Source organism: Corvus cornix, unplaced genomic scaffold, assembly GCF_000738735.6.
Source record: "Corvus cornix cornix isolate S_Up_H32 unplaced genomic scaffold, ASM73873v5 scaffold9, whole genome shotgun sequence".
In the NCBI taxonomy this organism is placed as follows: Eukaryota; Metazoa; Chordata; class Aves; order Passeriformes; family Corvidae; genus Corvus; species Corvus cornix.
This window is the reverse complement of record NW_024108694.1, coordinates 33,164-54,350: the sequence shown is the minus strand read 5'-3', so window position 1 is coordinate 54,350 and position 21,187 is coordinate 33,164. Positions and strand designations below refer to the sequence as shown.

At 67.0% G+C, this 21,187-nt stretch overlaps 2 protein-coding genes across 2 annotated transcripts; one reads left to right on the top strand and one right to left on the bottom strand.

Moving 5' to 3' along the window:
* Positions 1–2,989: 2,989 nt before the first annotated feature.
* Positions 2,990–13,690, bottom strand: LOC120412316 (histone acetyltransferase KAT5-like). Its single transcript, XM_039572706.1, is given in 14 exon segments — positions 2,990–3,382; positions 4,046–4,127; positions 4,242–4,401; positions 5,192–5,285; positions 5,731–5,871; positions 5,964–6,053; positions 7,356–7,579; positions 7,582–7,603; positions 8,901–8,975; positions 10,394–10,474; positions 12,640–12,776; positions 12,957–13,025; positions 13,384–13,450; positions 13,601–13,690. Coding segments are annotated over 14 exon segments (1,386 nt in total). The 5' UTR covers positions 13,610–13,690; the 3' UTR covers positions 2,990–3,247.
* Positions 13,691–14,387: 697 nt separating this feature from the next.
* Positions 14,388–20,997, top strand: LOC120412318 (transcription factor p65-like). The gene is given in 11 exon segments (XM_039572708.1): positions 14,388–14,512; positions 15,317–15,440; positions 15,443–15,464; positions 15,921–16,012; positions 16,376–16,441; positions 16,444–16,503; positions 17,519–17,623; positions 18,189–18,401; positions 19,554–19,634; positions 20,285–20,369; positions 20,560–20,997. Coding segments are annotated over 11 exon segments (1,287 nt in total). The 5' UTR covers positions 14,388–14,419; the 3' UTR covers positions 20,906–20,997.
* Positions 20,998–21,187: the final 190 nt, after the last annotated feature.

Genomic DNA, 21,187 nt, shown 5'->3' with positions numbered 1-21,187 from the left:
GGGGGGCTGGGGGGGGCCCAGGGGGTCCTGAGCGCCGCCGCCCCCCTCCTGCCCCGCGGGGGGGCCCCGCTGTGCCCCCCCCCGCCCCGGGACCCCCCCGCTTTCTTGGGGGGGGGGACCCCGACGTGCGGGACCGCGGCCGCCTCCACTCGGCGCTGGCGGCCGCTCTGGGCCCCCCCAAATTGGCCGCGGTTTTGGGGCCCCCCCCGCGCTGCGCCCCCCGCCCCCCTCCCCAAAACGGGCCCGGGGGGGCGGCGGGGGGGGCGCTCCCCCCTCCCTGCTGCCCGCGCCCCCCCCCTGCCGCCTCCGCTGCCTCCCCGGGCCCCCCCCCCGTTCGCCGCCCCCCCCGGGGCCCCCCAGGACCCCGAGGGTTGGGGGGCGGCGCTGCTGGCGGGGGGGGGGCGGCCCGTGCCCCTCCCGCTGCGGCTGCGCCTGGAGCCCCCCCCGCCGCGGACCCCTCCCCAGGCCCGGCCGGGCCCCCCCGCCGCCGGACCCCTCCCCAGGCCCGGGCCGGGCCCCCCCCCGCCGCCGGGACCCCTCCCCAGGCCCGGGCCGGGCCCCCCCCGCGCTGGCGCTGCAGCTGCTGCTGGGGGGGGCGGGGGCTGGGCCGAGGGGGCGCTGGCGGCGCTGGGGGGGGGCGCGGGGGGGCCGAGCTGACCCTGACCCTGCGCCCCCCCGCGCGCTGCCCCCCGCCCTCGAGGCCGCCGCCGTCTTCACCCCGGGGGGGGCCCCCCAGAAAGGGGGGGGGGGCTCCTTCCTGGCGCCCCTCCCCCGCTGGAGCTGCCCCTGCGGGTCCGGCTGCGCCCCCTCGCCCTCCCCCCGGCCTGGGACCCCCCCCGCGCCCGCCGCGCCTTCGAGGCCCTCTGGGGGTCGCTGGGGGGGGTCCCGAGACCCTCCTGGTGCTGGGGGGGGCGCGGCCGCCCCTCCCCCCGCCCTCGCCCCCCTGCTCGTGCCCGCGGGGGGAGGGGCGGGGGGGGATGGGCGCTCGCGGCCGCCGCCCCCCCCCGGGGGGTGGTCCTGGCGCGGGGGGGGCCGGGGGGGGAGGGCGGGTGCGGGGGCAGCGCTGGGGGGGGGTCCTGCTGCTCGCGCGGCTGCTGCGGGGGGAGGGCGAGGCCTGAGCTGTCGCGACATAGCGGGGCATGTCGTGACATGTCGGGGAGTGCCGGGGTGTGTCGGGGCGGGACAAGATGTGCTGGACCATGGCGACCCAGGATGGGGGCGCCACGAGGCGTGCCGGGCGGTGTCGTGACATGTCGTGATGTGTCGTGACATGCCACCGCCCTCCCCGGGTGCTGTGACTCCTGAAGAATTTGGGAAGCGCAAAATCCGTGTCCGCCTCTGTGTGGGGGGGGGGGCTCGGGGGGTCCTTGGGGAGCGGGAGGGGACAAGGGGGCGTCCCTGGGGGTCCCGTGTGACCCGGGGTGGGCGAAGGGAGGGAGGGGTCTCTGGGTGGGGCTGGCAGCTCCCAGAGGGCGGGGGGGGTCCCTGGGGGTCTGGGGGAGTCCCAGGACACTGGGGGGGGGAGGGTCTTCACAAAGCCCCCAGACCCCGAACTACATCTCCCATCATGCCTCGCACCGCATCACGCTTCACTTCCGTGCGGGCGCCGCCGTGCCGCTTCCGGCGCGTCATGACGTCACTTCCCGTTCCCGCGGTCCCCCCGCAGTGATGGCGGTGCGCGTCCGGGTTCCCCCCGGGGCCGCCCCGGCGCCGGTGCCCGCTCAGCTCCTGCCCTGCCGCGTCCAGCACGGACGGGCCCGCGCCCGTGGCCGCCTTCCTGCGGGCGCGGCCGGGCCCCGGCGGCGGTGAGGGGCGGGGGCTGCGGGGCTGGATTCGGGGGAAGGGGAGGGGTCCTGGGAAAAGGGGTTGGAATTTTGGGGGGGCAGCGAGGGGTCCCGGGGGGAGTTGGGTTGGGGGGGCTGAGTTCGGGTGTGGGAGGGATTCTGGGCGGGGGGGGGGGGTGCGGGGGTCCCTCCCCCCTCACTGTGCTCCCCCCCCCCCCCCCAGAGCTCTGGGCCGCGTTCCGGGGGCGCCGCTTGGGGGGCCGGGAGCTGCCGCTGCCCCCCGGCTACACGGGGGTGCTGCTAAGGGGGGGCGAGCCGGGAGAGCCCCCCCCGCGCGAGCCCGGGGACCCCCAGGTGAGGCCGGGGGGCAGAGACCCCCCAGACCCCCCCTCAATGGGGCAGAGCCCCCCCTTTTCCCCTTTTGGGGGGGGTCTCAGCCCCCCCATCTCCCCCTGACCTTTGCCCTTTGCCCCCAGGCCGGGTGGGTGACGGGTGACGGGGTCGTTCGGGGCCATCACGGACTTGGGGGGCTGACACGGCCCCCGACCCCGGCCGGGGCCTGGCCCGGGCCCTGCAGTGGGGACCCCTCGCCCAGGCCGTGAGTCGGGGGGGGCCTGGGGGGACATTTGGGGGGGCTGAGGGCACATTGGGGGGTTGGGTGCACATTTGGGGGGGCTGGAGGACACTGGGGGGTCTAGGGGCAGATTGGGGGGGTGGGGACACGTTTGGGGGGTCTGGGGGCACATTTGGGGCCATTCTGCCCCTGCTGTGAGTCGGGGGCCGGGGGAGGCCGGGGGGGATGTTTGGGGTCCCTGTGCTGCCGGGGGGGGCTCAGGGGGGTCCTGGGGCTTTGGGGGGGGTCGCTGAGCCCCCCCTCCGCCTGCCCCTCCCCCAGCTCCACGCCCCCGTGAGTGACGAGGAGGCGGAGCCCTGACAGACCCCGCCCACCCGAGGAGCCACGCCCAGTGGGGCGGGGCCTGCGCGAGCCACGCCCATTCAGTGGCCACCAATGGACTGCGGGGCTGAGGCCACGCCCACCGAGGAGCCACGTCCAGAGGGGGCGGGGCCTGCGCAAGCCACGCCCATTCAGTGGCCACCAATGGGCTGCGGGGCTGAGGCCACGCCCACAAAGCGGAGCCACGCCCCTCGCTAATTAGGTGGCCACACCCAGGGGCGGGGCCAACTCAAACAGCGCCCGAAGCTCCTCCCAGCATGGGCGGGGCACGCGGAGACCCCGCCCCTTTTTATTATCAACGAGCCCGCGCTGCCCACGGGGGGCTCCGCCCATACGCGAGGCCACGCCCACGGTGGGCGGGGCCTTCCAGAGTCCCTCCCCTTCTCATCAATAAAGGCTTTGCCGCGCCGCTGTGGGCGGGGCCAGGTGTGGGTCAATGAGCTGCGCCAGGTAACGGGAGGGCGTGGCCGGGGGGCGTGGCCCGGGGGGCGTGGCCAAGGGCGTGGCCTCACCACTTGCCCCGCTTGCTCCAGTCCTTGGGGGTGAAGTGCAGGCACTTGGCGTCGATGCGCAGGAGCCGCTTCAGCATCGCCCGCTCGTGGCCCTCCACGATGTCCTCGGACAGCGTCAGGATGTACTGACCCTGCGGGGACAGGTGTGTCGGGGACAGGTGTGTCAGGGAAAGGTGTGTCAGGGACAGGTGTGTCAGGGTGTACTGACCCTGCGGGGACAGGTGTGTCGGGGACAGGTGTGTCATGGACAGGTGTGTCAGGATGCACTGACCCCACAGGGACACGGGGACAGGTGTGCCAGGGACAGGTGTGTCAGGACAGACAGGTGTGTTATGGACAGGTGTGTCAGGGTGTACTGACCCCACAAGGACACGAGGACAGGTGTGTCATGGACAGGTGTGTTATGGACAGGTGTGTTATGGACAGGTGTGTCAGGACAGACAGGTGTGTCAGGCTGTGCTGACCCCGTACAGGTGTGCACAGGTGAGGGAGGGACAGGTTTGTGCACGGGACTCAGGTGTGCATGGGAGGACCCAGGTGTGTGTGGGACCCCCCCAGGTGTTTCAGGACCCCCCCAGGTATTTCAGGACCCCCCCAGGTGTTTCAGGACCCCCCCAGGTATTTCAGGACCCCCCCAGGTGTTTTCAGGACCCCCCCAGGTATTTTAGGACCCCCCCAGGTGTTTTAGGACCCCCCCAGGTATTTTAGGACCCCCCCAGGTGTTTCAGGACCCCCCAGGTATTTCAGGACCCCCCCAGGTGTTTCAGGACCCCCCCAGGTGTGCAGGGCCGCACCTTGTAGTAGTTGATGAGGTTCAGGTACTGCAGGGTGGAGATCACGTCCTCCTTCTTGATGCTCGTGATCTCGCTGATCTCACTGCGGGAGGGGGCAGTGAGGGGGGGCCGCACCCCCAGACCCCCCCAGACCCCCCCAGTGAAGGTGGGGCTTCACAGAAAGGGGCGTGGCCTCCGGAAGGGGGGCGTGGCTCACTTGATGGTGATCTGGGGCCGCTCGCCGGCCTCGGCCTTGAGCCCCATGAGGATCTCGAGGATGGTCTGGGACCAGTAACTGCGGTACGAGAGCAGCCCCAGGTCCGAGAGCGGCTTCTCGGGGGTGCCCGTCTTGCCCTCCACCTTGGACAGCTCGTAACCTGGGGAGGGGACACGGGAGGGACACGTGAGGGACAGGGCTGGGACAGGTGAGGGACACGCAAGGGACACGTGGGGCAGGTTTGGGGCAGCTTGGGGCAGGTTTGGGATGGGTCCCTGTGGGTTTGGGATGCATGGGCAGGTTTGGGGCAGGTTTGGGACAGATTTGGGGCAGGTTTGGGACGGATCCCTGCGGGTTTGGGATACCTGGGCAGGTTTGGGGCAGGTTTGGGGCAGGTTTTGGGACACGTGGGGCAGGTTGGGGCAGGTTTGGGGCAGGTTTGGGATACCTGGGCAGGTTTGGGGCAGGTTTGGGGCAGGTTTGGGATACCTGGGCAGGTTTGGGGCAGGTTTGGGGCAGGTTTGGGATACCTGGGTAGGTTTGGTGAGGTTTGGGGCAGGTTTGTGGGCAGGTTTGGGGGCAGGTTTGGGGCAGGTTTTTGGGGCAGGTTTGGGGCAGGTTTGGGGCACGTGGGGCAGGTTTGGGACACCTGGGCAGGTTTGGGGCAGGTTTGGGGCAGGTTTGGGATACCTGGGCAGGTTTGGGGCAGGTTTGGGACGGGTCCCTGCGGGTTTGGGACACCTGGGCAGGTTTGGGGCAGGTTTGGGGCAGGTTTGGGGCAGGTTTGGGACGGGTCCGTGCGGGTTTGGGGGATCCTTTGGAGCTATTTCCACACCACCCCCCAATACTTTTAAGCCTTTCTCAGAGGACTTTCAGGGGGGTTTTGAGGGTGTTTTGGGGGTCCCTGTGGGTCTGGGGGGGGTCCCAGGGGGGTTTTGGGGGTCACTGACTGAACTCGATGAGCAGCTTGCCGTAGCCCCGGCGCTGGTACGGGGGCAGGGTCAGGATGCAGGCGACGTTGTAATCCTCGGTCGACTCCTTCTCCTGCAGGGAACCCCCGGGATTGGATCCCAAAATCCCCGGGACAACCCCAGAAACACCCAGGGACCCCCAAAAATCTCCTTTACCCTCCTCCAGGACCCCCCAGAACCCCCAACCCCCTCTTTTTCCCTCTTCCTCACTCCTCCATCCCTCAGTGCTTCCCATCCACTCCCTCCAAACCCCCCCAAATTTCCCCAAAAACCCCCTTTTTCCCCTCCAGGACCCCCCAGAAGCCCCCCAAACCTCTTCTTCAGCCCCCTGAACCCCCCAGGACCCTTCACAAACCCCCTCCTTTCCCCCCTTTCCTCACCCTCCAGGACCCTTCCCCACCCTTCTGTCCCTCAGTGCTCCCATCCACTCCCCCAAACACCCCCAACCCCCCCCCCAAGCCCCCCAAACCTCCCAAATCCCCCTTTTCCCTCCTCCAGGCCCCCCCAGACCCCCCCACCTTGGAGAAGTAGCCCACGATGTGGAAGCCTTTGCAGTCGTACTCGGTCATGACGTAGAACAGGAAGGGGTCGGTGTCGTAGTAAAGGGTCTTGTGGTCCAGGAAACACTTGGCCAGGAGGCAAAGATTCTGGGAATAACTCTGGGGAGGGCTCCGGGGGGGTCAGCGGGGGGCTGGGATGGGGGAGAAACCCCCCAGGACCCCCCAGAGCCCCCCAGCCCAGCCCACCCCACCTTGTTCTTGCGGCCGTCGATCTCGAAGAAGGAGATGGTGCCCTTGCGGTAGATCTCGTTCCCAGGGGGGTGCCGCAGGTCACACTTGGTCTGGGGTGGGGTTTTGGGGGGGTTTGGGGTTTTTGGGGTTTTTTTGGGGGGTTTTGGGAGGGAGGGATTGGGGGATGGGGAGGGAAAAAGGGAAAATTGGGGGGGTGCAAAAGGGAGAAATTGGGGAGGGGAAATGGGGAGTGAGGGGGATTTGGGGTTTTGGGGATGGAATTGAGGGGGTTTGGGAGGGGGAATGGGGGGAGAGAAGAGGGTGGGGAGGGAAAAGGGGGGGTAAATATTGGAGGGGAGGGGGCTGTTCCCAGATCCCCCCGGGGATCCCCCAAACCGGGGCTTACCGGGCCCAGCCTTGCCCCGGCTCCCCAAATCCCCTCCAAGGGGGGTCCCAATCCCCCCAAACACCCCTGGGGACCCCCAAACCCCCCCCCATCCCCCTGGACAGGCCTGACAGCTCTCTTGGAGTCCTTTAATCCCCCTAGGGATGCCCCAAATTAGAAGTTACCAGGCCCAGCCTTGCCCTGGCTCCGAAAATCCCCCAAAAACCCCTGAATTCTCCCCAAACCCTTCTGGGGATGCCTGAAAACCCTCCTGGGCTCCTCAAATCTCTCTGAGGAAGCTCCTAAATCCCCCTGGCCATGCTCCAAACTGAGGGTTACCGGGTCCAGCCTTGCCCTGGCTCCCTAAAACCCCTCTGAGCTCCCCAAAATCCCCCCCAGGCGCCCCGAAATCCCCCCCCAGGCGCCCCGAAATCCCCCCCAGGCGCCCCGAAATCCCCCCCAGGGACCCTGAAATCCCCCCCAGGCGCCCCAAATCCCCCCCAGGCGCCCCAAAATCCCTCCCAGGGACCCCAAAATCCCCCAGGGACCCCAAAATCCTCCCCAGGGACCCCAAAATCCCCCCAAAATCCCCCCCAGGGACCCCAAAATCCCCCCAGGGACCCCAAAATCCCCCCCAGATCCCCCCCAGGGACCCCCAAATCCCCCCTAGGCACCCCAAAATCCCCCTCAGCGCCCCAAAATCCCCCCAGGCGCCCCAAAATCCCCCCCAGGAGCCCCAAAATCCCCGCCAGGCGCCCCAAACTCCCCCCCAGGCGCCCCAAAATCCCCCAGGCGCCCCAAACTCCCCCCAGGCGCCCCAAATCCCCGCCAGGCGCCCCAAACTCCCCCCCAGGCACCCCAAAATCCCCCCCAGGCGCCCCAAAATCCCCCCCAGGAGCCCCGAAATCCCCCCCAGGGACCCTGAAATCCCCCCCAGGCACCCCAAAATCCCCCCTAGGCACCCCAAAATCCCCCCAGGCACCCCAAACTCCCCGCCAGGCGCCCCAAACTCCCGGGCCTGCCGTACCAGGTGCCTCTGGAGGCAGCGCAGGCTGTGGCCGTACTTGAGGCAGAACTCGCACAGGTAGAGCACGGGCAGCCCCGTCAGCTCCTGCGGGTACGGCGAGAAGTACCAGGGCTTGAGGCGGTGCCGGCCCAGCTCGATGCACTCGATGTTCTTCATCCTGGTGACGATGTCGTCGTGGCTGCGGTCGGACACGAGGCTCCCGGTCATCCTGGGCGCCGAGGGGCCCCGTCCGACGAGTCCTGCGAGTCCTGGGGACGGGGGCAGCGGGGTCACGGCCCCAGGGCAGGGGGAGCCCCGCTCCGGGGGGGATGTCCTGCCCCTGCCTGGCCTTTCCCCATTTGTAGGTAATTTTTCCCATTTTCTGGTGATTTTCCCCATTTTCTGATGATTTTTCCCTGTCTCTGCCCCAGTTTTCCCCATTTTCTGGTGATTTTTCTCATTTTCTGGTGATTTTTCCCTGTCTCTGCCCCGGTTTTCCCCATTTTCTGGTGATTTTTCCCATTTTCTGATGATTTTTCCCTGTCTCTGCCCTGGTTTTCCCCATTTTCTGGTGATTTTTCCCTGTCTCTGCCCCGGTTTTCCCCATTTTCTGGTGATTTTTCCCATTTTCTGGTGATTTTTCCCTGTCTCTGCCCCGGTTTTCCCCATTTTCTGGTGATTTTTCCCTGTCTCTGCCCCAGTTTTCCCCATTTTCTGGTGATTTTTCTCATTTTCTGATGATTTTTCCCTGTCTCTGCCCTGGTTTTCCCCATTTTCTGGTGATTTTTCCCTGTCTCTGCCCCGGTTTTTCCCATTTTCTGGGGATTTTCCCCATTTTCTGATGATTTTTCCCTGTCTCTGCCCCAGTTTTCCCCATTTTCTGGTGATTTTTCCCATTTTCTGGTGATTTTTCCCTGTCTCTGCCCCGGTTTTCCCCATTTTCTGGTGATTTTTCCCTGTCTCTGCCCCGGTTTTTCCCATTTTCTGGGGATTTTTCTCATTTTCTGATGATTTTTCCCTGTCTCTGCCCCGGTTTTCCCCATTTTCTGGTGATTTTTCCCATTTTCTGATGATTTTTCCCTGTCTCTGCCCTGGTTTTCCCCATTTTCTGGTGATTTTTCCCTGTCTCTGCCCCGGTTTTCCCCATTTTCTGGTGATTTTTCCTATTTCCTGGTGATTTTTCCCTGTCTCTGCCCCGGTTTTTCCCATTTTTAGGTAATTTTTCCCATTTTCTGGTGATTTTTCCCTGTCTCTGCCCCGGTTTTTCCTATTTCCTGGTGATTTTTCCCTGTCTCTGCCCCAGTTTTCCCATTTTCTGGTGATTTTTCCCTGCTCCTCTCTCGGTTTTCTTGGGATAAGAGCGATTAAAAGTTTCTTTAGGGCTTCGTTCCTGCCCTTCCTCGCCTCTCTATTCCCATTTCCAGCCTTTTCCCTGTCCCTGCCTCAGTTTCCCCATGGGTTAAACACCATCGGAAGTTTTTTCCCGACTTTTTCCCTTTTTCCTGCCTCGTTTTTTTGCCCATTTCTCCATTCCCAGGCCATTCCCCCCCCTCCCGCTGTCCCCACCTCGTCTGTCCCCAGACACGCCGATTTCCTCTTCCGGCCCGGCTGAGCCGCCACCGCCCGGCGCGCGGAGCCGTTCTGGGGAGAGAGGGGGGTCAGCGCCCGGAACACCCCAAAACACCCTGAAATCACCCAAAAACACCCCCAAAACACCCTGAAATCACCCTGGAACACCCCAAAACACCCTGAAATCACCCCAAAATCACCCCAGAATCACCCCAAAATCACCCCAAATCACCCCAAAATCACCCCAAAACACCCCAAAACCACCCCAAATCACCCCAAAACACCCCCAATCACCCAAAACCACCCCGAAATCACCCCCAAATCACCCCAAAACCACCCCAAATCACCCCAAATCACCCCAAAATCACCCCAAATCACCCCAAAACCGCCCCAAAATCACCCCAAACCCACCCCCAAAATCACCCCAAATCACCCCAAAATCACCCCAGAATTACCCTCAACACCTCAAAATCCACCCAGACACCCAAAATTCAGCTCAAATCAGCCCCAAAACATCAAAATTACCCCAAACCCCCTCAAAATCCACCCGAACACCCCCAAATCAGCCCAAATCTCCCCCCCCCCGGCAGTAGGAAGGGGTTACTGGTCAGTTACTGGTGTTACTGGTCAGTTAGTGGTTCATTGTTGGGTGGTTACTGGTGCTACTGGTCAGTCCCTGGTTGGTTACTGGTCTAACTGGGCACTTACTGGTTTTCCCAAGGCCATACTGGTATTACTGGCGAGTTACTGGTCAGTTACTACTTGGTCACTATTGTGTTACTGGTCAGCTACTGGTCAGTGACTGCTTGGTCAGTGGTGTTACTGGTGCGTTACTGGTCAGTGACTGCTTGGTCAGTGGTGTTACTGGTGAGTTACTGGTCAGTGACTGCTTGGTCAGTGGTGTTACTGGTGAGTTACTGGTCAGTGACTGCTTGGTCAGTGGTGTTACTGGTGTGTTACTGGTCAGTGACTGCTTGGTCAGTAGTGTTACTGGTCAGCTACTGGTCAGTGACTGCTTGGTCAGTGGTGTTACTGGTCAGCTACTGGTCAGTGACTGCTTGGTCAGTGGTGTTACTGGTGCGTTACTGGTCAGTGACTGCTTGGTCAGTGGTGTTACTGGTGAGTTACTGGTCAGTGACTGCTTGGTCAGTGGTGTTACTGGTGTGTTACTGGTCAGTGACTGCTTGGTCAGTGGTGTTACTGGTGCGTTACTGGTCAGTGACTGCTTGGTCAGTGGTGTTACTGGTGAGTTTCTGGTCAGTGACTGCTTGGTCAGTGGTGTTACTGGTGAGTTACTGGTCAGTGACTGGTCAGTTACCGGTCTAACTGGGCACTTACTGGTTTTCCCAAGGCTATACTGGTGTTACTGGGGAGCCGCTACCTGTGACTGGTGGGACCGTGGGGCTTCCGAGCAACTACTGGTGGTTACTGGTAGTTACTGGTGGTGGTTACTGGTGTTACTGGGCCATACTGGGAAGCACTGGGCTCACCTGGGGGAAGACGGAGGCCTGGGAGGTCTCGGTGGGGGTGGGGACGGGCGTGGCCGGCGACACCACCTCGACCTTCCGCTTCTGGGGGGACACCGCGGCCTCCCAGTTCATTCCAGTCCCTCCCAGTCCACCCCAGTTCCTCCCAGCCCCTCCCATCCCTGCTGCAGGGGGGCAACCGGGAGCGCTGAGAGGCTCTGTTGTCCCTTCCCAGTGCTCCCAGTATCGCCCCTTGCAGCCTCCAGTGCCCTCCCAGTGCTCCCAGTATCCTCCCAGTATCTCCCCAGGTCCCCCTTGCAGTCCCCAGCGTCCCCCCAGTGCTCCCAGCATCCCCCCAGTGCTCCCAGTACGCCCCGGGACAGGGAGGCTCAGGGGACACCCGGCTGTGGGGACAGGGATGGGGACAGGGACCCACTGGGAGGGGGTGGGGACCCACTGGTGACAGGGACCCACTGGGACTGGGACACCCTGGGGACTGGGACCCTTTGGGGACTGGGACACCCTGGGGGACTGGGACACCCTGGGGAACTGGGGGACCCTTTGGGGACTGGGACACCCTGGGGACTGGGACCCTTTGGGGACTGGGACCCTTTGGGGACTGGGACACCCTGGGGGACTGGGACCCTTTGGGGACAGGGACCCTTTGGGGACTGGGACACCCTGGGGACAGGACCCTTTGGGGACCTTGGGGACTGGGACACCCTGGGGGACTGGGGACCCTTTGGGGACTGGGACACCCTGGGGGACTGGGACACCCTGGGAACTGGGGGACCCTTTGGGGACTGGGACACCCTGGGGACTGGGACCCTTTGGGGACAGGGACCCTTTGGGGACTGGGACACCCTGGGGACTGGGACCCTTTGGGGACAGGGACCCTTTGGGGACTGGGACCCTTTGGGGACTGGGACCCTTTGGGGACAGGGACACCCTGGGGACTGGGACCCTTTGGGGACTGGGACACCCTGGGGACTGGGACCCTTTGGGGACACCGTGGGTGACAAAACCCCCCCGGAGCCGGGAGCTGCTGCTCGGGGCTGAACCAGGACCCGTCGGGGCCACTTTGGAGGCCACTTTGGAGGCCACTTTGGGGCCACTGGGGAGCCGGGGGTTACCGTGGGGCGCTGGGGGCCCGGGGGGGGCTCGGCCTCGCTCTCCTTGGGCAGGTGAAAGCGGAGCGTGATGGGCCCTGGCCCCGCTGGCCCCGCTGGCCCCGCCGGTGGCCCCGGTGGCCCTGGCAAACTCTTCCCGGTGGCGGGGGCCACCGGAGGGGGACGCGGAGGGGACGCGGCGACAAAGCCACCGCGGCTGCGGGTCCCTCCCGTCACCCCCCCGGGGTCCCCTCCCCGGTGACAGCGGTGGCCCCAAAGGCTCCTAAAGGGGGTGGGGGTGTCCTCAGGGGGTCAGGGGTGTCCCCAAGGTCCCCTTAGAGGGGTCAGGGGTGTCCCCGAGGTCCCTTAAAGGAGCTGGAAATGTCTGCAGGGTCCCAGAGAGGGGCTGCGGATGTCCCCAAGGGGTCGGAGATGTCCCCAAGGTCCCCAGAGAGGGATTGGGGATGTCCCCAGGGTCCCCTAAAGGAGTTGCAGGTTGTCCCCAAGGGATCGAGGGTGTCCCCAAAGTCCCTTAAAGGGGTTGGAAATGTCCCCAGGATCCCCTAAAGCGGCTGGGGATGTCCCCAAGGGTGGCCCCTGGGTGGGTGTTGGGAATGTCCCTTAGGTCTGGGTGTCACCACCCCCCAAGGGGTGTCCCCAGATGTCCCCGCTGGCCCCGAGGATGTCCCTGCCATGGGGGCTGAGTGACGCCCCCCGAGGGGGTTTGGGGACTCCAGGTCTGTCCCCAACAGCTCCAAGTGTCCCCTGTCCCCAGCCTGTCCCTGGTGTGCGGCCCCTGTCCTCTGTGTCCCCTCAGCGCTGTCCCTGTTCAGTCCCCGAGCTCGTCCCCCATCCTCACATCGGCCCCTGTCCCTGCTGTCCCCCCGCTCTGTCCCTGTCCCACCCCCTGCCCTCACTCCCCTCCCCAGCCCCCCTGCTCTCCTGTCCCCACGACGTCCCCCGTCCTCCCAGTGTCCCCCGTCCTCCCAGTGTCCCCCATCTCCCCGGTGTCCCCCGTCCTCCCAGTGTCCCCCATCCTCCCAGTGTCCCCTGTCCCCCGTTTCCCCGTCCCCTCAGTGTCCCCTGACTCCCCATCTCCCCCTTTTCCCCTGGTGTCCCCCCCCCTCCCCGTGCCCCCCGGTGTCCCCAGTGTCCCCTCACCGGGTCCCTGTCGGGGGAGCCAGGCCGGGAGCCGGGCAGGCCGTTCTTGGTGGGGGTTTTGGCCTCTTTCCGGGGCACCTGGACCCGCTTCAGGTCCAGCCGGTCGTGGGTCACCCACTCGTCCAGGCGCTTGTTGACTGGGGACAGCGGGGACCACGATGGCACCCGGGGCTGGCCCCCCGCACCCCTTCTGCGACCCCCCACCCCAGCCCTGGGGACACGCAGGGTGACGCCGCCACCCCAATGCCCACCCACGACCCCTGGGCGACCCCCGCGGCCTCCCCGTGTGCCCCCCGCGCCCCCCGGGCCCCACTCACAGTCGATGTAGTGGACGTAGAACAGCTTCCTGCCGCTGATGTCCTTCACGCTCAGGATCTCGGCCAGCGCTGGGGCGAGGGGGGGGGTCACCAGCCCCTTCTGGGGACCCCCAAAACCCCCCCCACGAGCCCCCAAAACCCCCCCGGGAGCCCCCAAAACTCCCCCCAGGGACCCCCCCCCAGCCTGTGCCCCAAAGCCCAATGACCCCCCCATGTCCCCAAACCCTCCGGGGACCCCCCCCCCCGCACCCCGACACCCCCTTGGGACCCCCGGCACCCCCCGGGCCCCGCCCCTTCCTCAGGCCCCGCCCCCAAACCGCGCCCACCGCTCACGCGGCCACGCCCCTTTCCCACGGCCCCGCCCCCTCCGCAGCCCCGCCCCTCTCCCCTCGTTGGCTCTCCCCGCCCTAAGCCCCGCCCCACTCACGCCACTCATCCTCGTTGTCCTGGTTACGGCGCAGCACGGGCAGGCGGCAGCCCTCGGACACCTCCCCCTGCGGGGGCGGGGCCTCGTCAGGGCCGGGGGGGCCCCAAAACCCCCGCGGGGGGTTCGGGGGGTCCCCAAACCCTTCCGGAGGCTCCCTGAAGCCCTCGGGAGGCTCCCCGAGCCCCCTCCGCGCTGCCCCCCCCCGCCCGCTCCCCACCTCCGCCATTCTCCTCCCGGCCTTCGCTTCCGGCCGGCCCGACGCGCTTCCGGGACGCGGCCACGCCCTTTCCGCCTCCCCCGCCCCGTCTGGCCCCGCCCACGGCCCGCGGTGAGGGCCCGGGGGGGGCGGGGCCTTCCCGGCAGCGCGGTCACGTGGGGCCGCGGCGCTTCCGCGAGCGGCGGCGCGAGCGGGGCCCCCCCCCCCGCCCCCCCCGGGACCCCCGGGACCCCCGGGACCCCCGCCATGGAGGACGGTGAGTGTCGGACCCCCCCGCGGGTGCTGTGGGGCGCGGGGGAGCCCCCGGTGCTGTTCCGCCCCGCGTGACGTCGGGGGCTTGCAGGGTGAGGGCCCTTTAAGGGGGGCGTGTTTAAACGGGGGGGGGGGGGCGGCTCCTTGGAGGGGTTGAGGGGTTTTGGGGGGGGAGACCCCCCCTCCCTTAAAGCGGCCCCCCCGTTAGTGTGACCCCTCCCCTTAAGGCGCCCCACGTTACGTGTCCCCCGCTTGAAGAGACCCCCTCAATGCCACCCCCCTTATTGCGACCCCTCCCACCATAAAGCGACCCCCCCCCCCGTTAATGCGACCCCCGTTGTCCCCCCAGTGACCCCCCCGGATCTTCTGCCCTTCCTCCTGCAGGAATGGGGTGCTCAGGGTGAGTGGGGACACCCCGGGAAGGGGGGCTGGGGGGTCCCCCGCGGCTCTGGGCCCCCCTGGGGGGGTGGGGGGGTTGGGGGGGCTGACGGGACCCCCCCGTGCCCCCCCCAGAGGCGGGGGGGGAGCGCCGTACGTGGAGATCTGGAGCAGCCGAAGCAGCGCGGGATGAGGTTCCGGTACAAGTGCGAGGGGCGCTCGGCCGGGAGCATCCCCGGGGAGCACAGCACCGAGACCACCAAGACCCACCCCACCATCCGCGTGAGTGCCCCAGTACAGACCAGTATGCACCAGTAACTGCCAGGGCCCCCCCAGTGCTCCCCCCAGTGCCCCCATCCCCGGGGAGTGCAGCACTGAGACCACCCAGACCCACCCCACCATCCGCGTGAGTGCCCCAGTACAGACCAGTATGCACCAGTAACTGCCAGGGCCCCCCCAGTGCTCCCCCCAGTGCCCCCATCCCCGGGGAGCGCAGCACCGAGACCACCCAGACCCACCCCACCATCCGCGTGAGTGCCCCAGTACAGACCAGTATGCACCCAGTAACTGCCAGGGCCCCCCCAGTGCTCCCCCCAGTGCCCCCATCCCCGGGGAGCACAGCACCGAGACCACCCAGACCCACCCCACCATCCGCGTGAGTGCCCCAGTACAGACCAGTATGCACCAGTAACTGCCAGGGCCCCCCAGTGCTCCCCCCAGTGCCCCCATCCCCGGGGAGCGCAGCACCGAGACCACCCAGACCCACCCCACCATCCGCGTGAGTGCCCCAGTACAGACCAGTATGCACCAGTAAGTGTCAGGGCCCCCCCTGAGCTCTTCCATTGCTCCCCCGGTGTCCCCCAAGACCCTCCTTACCATCTGTGCGAGTCCCCCAGTGCATCCCAGTATACACCAGTATGCACCAGTACAGGCCGATAACTGCCAGGGCCCCCCCTGAGCCTTCCCTGAGCCCCCCGGTGCCCCCATCCCCGGGGGGGTTCAGCACCCACCTCCCCCAGACCCGCCCCACCTTCCCCACGACCCTCCCAGTGCAAACCAGTATAAACCAGTGTGTGTCCCCAACAGGTGAAACAACTACCGGGGCCCGGGCGGGTCCGGGTGTCGCTGGTGACCAAGGACCCCCCCCACCGCCCCCACCCCCACGAGCTGGTGGGCAAGGACTGCAAGGACGGCTTCTACGAGGCCGAGCTGTCCCCGAGCGCAGCATCCACAGGTGGGACCCCCCCCCAAAACGGGGGGGACACCCCCGCAGGGCAGGTGGGAGCACCCAAAAAAGGGGGAAGCCTCCAAAAAGAGCAGGTGGGATAACCCAAAATATGGGGGAACCCCCCTACAGGGCAGGTGAGATCACCCAAAATAGGGGGGAACCCCCCCTAAATATGGGGAACCCCTCTCCAGGGCAGATGGTATCTCCCAAAATATTGGGAACCCCCCCCCCTAAATGTGGGGAAGCCCCCCACAGGGCAGATGGTATCACCCAAAATGTGGGGAAGCCCCCCACAGGGCAGATGGTATCTACCAAAATAGGGGGGGGGACTCCCAAAATATGGGAACAACCCCCCCAGCACCCCTGGGAACCCCCAAAATTTGGGGTCTCTGCCCCGGAGTGTCCGAGGGGGGGATCCCAAAACCCAGGTCGAGCCCTGACCCCCTGGAATTTTGGGGTCAGTTTCCAGAATTTGGGGATTCAGTGCGTGAAGAAGCGGGAGCTGGAGGCGGCTGTGGCCGAGCGGATCCGCACCAATAACAACCCCTTCAACGGTACTGGGAGCACTGGGAGGGACTGGGACAGACTGGGAAGGGACTAGGAGGGCACTGGGAGTTACTGGGAGGGCACTGGGTGGGACTGGGAAGAGTCTGGGGGGACTGGTGGGCACTGGGTGTTACTGGGAAGTTCCTGGAGGGGGTCCCTGGGGCTGCTGGGGGTGTCGCTGGTGTGTACTGGGCTATACTGGTTTATACTGGGCAGCACCAACAGAGCAGCATGGGGGTGAGTACGGCTTGGGGGGGTCACTGGGGGCTCTGGGGGGGTTCCTGGGGGTGTCACTGGTTTATTATGGTTTATATGGGGTTGTACCGGTCTGTACTGGTCCGCACTGGTTTATACTGGTCCGTACTGGGCAGTGCCGGCGGAGCAGCGCGGGGGCGAGTACGACCTGGCCGCGGTCAGGCTCTGCTTCCAGGTGTGGGTGGGGGGCCCGGGGGGCTGCGGCCCCTCCCCCCCGTCCTGTCCCAGCCCGTCTACGACAACCGTGAGTGGGGACCCCCGGGACCCCCTGGGAACCCCCGGACCCCTGGGACCCCTGGGACCCCTGTGCCACCTGCGGGACACCCCTGGGACCCCTGCCACCCCTGTGGGACCTCCTGGTGTCCCCCAATGACCCCCTGTGGCCCCCTGTGGCCCCCCTGTGGCCCCCTGTGACCCCGCTGCCCCCACTGCCCCCGCTGACCCCGCTGACCCCACTGCCCCCACTGCCCTGCTGACCCCCAATGACCCCCTGTGGCCCCCTGTGGCCCCCTGTGACCCCGCTGACCCCACTGCCCCCACTGCCCCGCTGACCCCACTGACCCCACTGCCCCCGCTGACCCCGCTGACCCCGCTGACCCCGCTGACCCCGCTGACCCCACTGCCCCGCTGACCCCACTGCCCCGCTCACCCCCACTGCCCCCACTGCCCTGCTGACCCCCACTGCCCCCGCTGACCCCGCTGACCCCCACTGCCCCCGCTGACCCCCACTGCCCCGCTGACCCCCACTGCCCCACTGCCCCGCTGACCCCCACTGACCCTGCTGACCCCCACTGCCCCGCTGACCCCCGCTGACCCCACTGCCCCACTGCCCCGCTGACCCCCACTGCCCCGCTGCCCCACTGCCCCGCTGCCCCCACTGCCCCCGCTGCCCCACTGCCCCCGCTGACCCACTGCCCCCACTGCCCCGCTGACCCCCACTGCCCCGCTCACCCCACTGCCCTGCTGACCCCCGCTGACCCCGCTGACCCCCACTGCCCCCGCTCACCCCCACTGCCCCCGCTGCCCTGCTGACCCCACTGCCCGCTGACCCCCTGCCCCGCTCACCCCCACTGCCCCGCTGCCCTGCTGACCCCACTGCCCCGCTGACCCCGCTGACCCCCACTGCCCCCACTGCCCCGCTGACCCCACTGCCCCGCTGACCCCGCTGACCCCCACTGCCCCACTGCCCCGCTGCCCCCGCTGCCCCGCTGCCCCGCTGCCCTGCTACCCCACTGCCCCGCTGACCCCGCTGTCCCCAGGTGCCCCCAGCACGGCGGAGCTGCGGATCTGCCGCGTCAACCGCAACTCCGGGAGCTGCCGGGGCGGGGACGAGATCTTCCTGCTGTGTGACAAGGTCCAGAAAGGTGCGGAGACACCCCTGGACCCCGGGGACACCCCAAAACCTGAGCGGGACACCCCCAAAACCTGGCGACCCCCCCCAAATCCTTGGATCCTCCAACCCCCACGTCCCTGCCCCAGTCCCCGTATTCCCCTGGACATCGGGACCCTCCAGTCCCCCGTGTCCCTCCAAATCCTTGGATACCCCAAATCCCTGGATCCCCGGACTTTTGTCTCCCCCCATTCCCCACATCCCTGAATCCGGCATATCCCAAACCCCCCGTCCCCCATTCCCCAGAACCCAATTCCCCCATTCCCCGTATCCCCATTCCCTATAGCTCAGTTACCCCGTATCCCCAACCCCCCATTATTCCCCATATTCCCATCCCCCATCTCCCATATCCCAACCCCCATATCCCAATCCCCATATCCCATATCCCAATCCCATATCCCCATATCCCATATCCCCATATCCCATATCCCAATCTCCCATATCCCAATCCCATATCCCAATCCCCAATTCCCCATATTCCCACCCCCCCATCCCCGCTGTCCCCCTTCCCAAGCCGCGCCCGCTCCGTGTCCCCGCAGAGGACATCGAGGTCCGGTTCTCGGCCGAGGGCTGGGAGGCCAAGGGCTCGTTCGCGCAGGCCGACGTTCACCGCCAGGTCGCCATCGTGTTCCGGACGCCGCCGTTCCGGGACCCCGCGCTCCGGGCGCCGGTCACCGTCCGCATGGAGCTGCAGCGGCCCTCGGACCGGCAGCGCAGCGCGCCCGTGGACTTCCGATACCTGCCCCACCAGGGTGGGCGTGGGGCTGCGGGGCTGTGGGGGCTGCGTCCTCGGGGGTTCTCAGGGTCCTTAGTGTGGGTCTGGGGCTCCGGGGCCCTTTGGGACATTCCCGGGTCCTTTTGGGGCATTCCCGGGTCCCTGGTGCTGCAGTTCCCATTGAATTCCTGTTCCTGCCCCTGCCCCACCAGGGTGGGCGTGGGGCGGGGGCACCGCGTGCTCGGGGGGTTCTCAGGGTCCTTAGTGTGGGTCTGGGGGACATTCCCGCATCCTTTTGGGGCATTCCCACGTCCTTTTGGGGCATTCCCGCATCCTTTTGGGGCATTCCCGCGTCCTTTTGGGGCGTTCCCGTGTCCTTTTGGGGCATTCCCACATCCTTTCGGGGCATTCCCGGGTCCTTTTGGGGCATTCCCGGGTCCCTGGAGCTGCAGTTCCCGTTGAATTCCTGTTCCTGCCCCACCAGGGTGGGCGTGGGGCGGGGGCACCGCGTGCGCGGGGGGTTACAGGGTCCTTAGTGTGGGTCTGGGGGCTCCGGGGCCCTTTGGGGCATTCCCGGGTCCTTTTGGGGCATTCCCGGGTCCCTGGAGCTGCAGTTCCTGTTGAATTCCTGTTCCTGCCCAACCAGGGTGGGCGTGGGGCGGGGGCACCGCGTGCGCGGGGGTTACAGGGTCCTTAGTGTGGGTCTGGGGGCTCCGGGGCCCTTTGGGGCATTCCCGGGTCCTTTTGGGCATTCCCGGGTCCCTGGAGCTGCATTCCCATTGAATTCCTGTTCCTGCCCCACCAGGGTGGGCGTGGGGCTGCGGGGGCTGCGGGGGCTGCGGGCACTCGTAGGGTCTTTGTTGTGGGGCTGGGGGTGATCCGGGGTCCCTTTGGGGCACTCCCGAGTCCCTCTTCGGTCACTTTTGTCACCCGGGGCACTCTGGGGTCTCCTGGGGTCACTGGTGTGACTGGGGAGGTGACAGGGAGGTCACTGGGGGTAACTGGGCATTACTGGGAGGTCACTGGGCTGACTGGGAGGGGACTCTGAGTGACTGGGGGGGTCTCTGTGCGTCACCGGCAGGGAACTGGGGGTAACTGGTTGTGACTGGGAGGTCACTGGAGGGGGCTCTCAAGGAGGTGACGGGGTAACTGGGAGCTAACTGGGAGCTCACTGGTGTTACTGGTGCAGGGGACCTGCAGTGCATCGAGGAGAAGCGCAAGCGGACGCGGGAGACCTTCCGCTCCTTCGTCCAGCGCAGCCCCCTGCCCGGTGGGGGCTCGGGGGGGAACTGGGGGGAATTGGGGGATTATTGGGGTCCCTGGGGGGGTTTAGAGGGGAAATTGGGGGTCCCTGGGAGGCTGAGGGGAAATTGGGGGTCCCTGGGGGGGTTTGGGGTCCCTGGGGGTGTTTAGAGGGGAAATTGGGGGTCCCTGGGGGGTTTGGGGTCCCTGGGGGTGTTTAGAGGGGAAATTGGGGTCCCTGGGGGGGTTTGGGGTCCCTGGGGGTGTTTAGAGGGGGGGTTTGGGGGACTCTGGGAGGGTTTGGGGTCCCTGGGGGTGTTTAGAGGGGGGTTTGGGGGTCTCTGGAGGGTTTGGGGTCCCTGGGGGGTTTAGGGGAAATTGGGGTCCCTGGGGGGGTTTGGGGTCCCTGGGGGTGTTTAGAGGGGGGGCTTGGGGACTCTGGGAGGGTTTGGGGTCCTTGGGGCGGCTGGAGGGGAAATTGGGGTCCCTGGGGGGGTTTGGGGTCCCTGGGGGGTTAGAGGGGGATTTGGGTGACCCCGGGAGGGTTTGGGCCCCAGAGAGGATCTAGGGAGGAATTGGGGGTCCCTGGGGGATATTGGGGGGGATTTTGGGGTCCCTGAGGGTATTTGGGTCCCTGGGGGGGGGTCTCTGACAGTGGGACCCCCATTCCCCCCCCAGCTCCGGCATCCAGCGAGTCGCGGCCCCCCGGCGCATCGCGGTGCCCTCGCGGCCCCCCCGGCCCCCCAGAACCCCCCCAGTGTGGGTGAGTGGGGGCAACTGGGGAAACTGGGGGCAACTGGGGGGGGGGGGGGCAAAGGGGAAATTTGGGGGGGAAATGGGGAGGAACAAGGGGGGGTTGGGGAGAAATGGGAGGGGGGAAAAGGGGTGGGGGGCAGCTTTGGGGCAGCTGGGGGGGGTCGAGCCCCTCCCTCACCCCTTCCCTCCCCCCCCAGCCCCCTCCTTCTCTTTTGGGGGGCCGGGGGGCTCTTGGGGGGCCCGGCCCCCCCCGAACCGGAGCCTTTGGCCGAGGCGCTGCTGCAGCTGCAATTTGAGGAGGGGTCCCCCCAAATCGGGGGCGGCGGGGGCGGCACGGGGGGGGTCAGCACGGCCCCCCCGCTGGATTTTGGGGCGCTCTTGGTTGAGCCCCCGTTCCCCCCGCTGGACACCATCAACGCCGCCGAGGTCCAGCGCCTGCTGGACCCCCCGAGCCCCCCCGAGCTTCGGGGAGCCCCCCTCGGATTTCGGGGGTTTGTTCGGAGCTGGGGGGGCCCCCCGGATTTGGGGGCCCCCCCATGCTGATGTCGTACCCGAGGCCATCGCCCGCCTGGTGCAGAGCCAGCCCCCGGGGGGCCCCCCGACATCGCGCTGGGCCCCGAGCTGGGGGGGGCCCCGAGCTGGGCGGGCTGGGGGGGCTGGGGGGCCCGAGGACTCGCTGCCCTCCCTGGGGGACCTGGACTTCAGCGCCTTCCTCAGCAGTTCCCCTCCTCCTGACTGGGACGGACTGGAGGCACTGGGGGGCTGTTGGGGGGGGATTGGGGGCTACTGGGAGGCACTGGGAGGCTTTTAGAGGGAGCTGGGGGG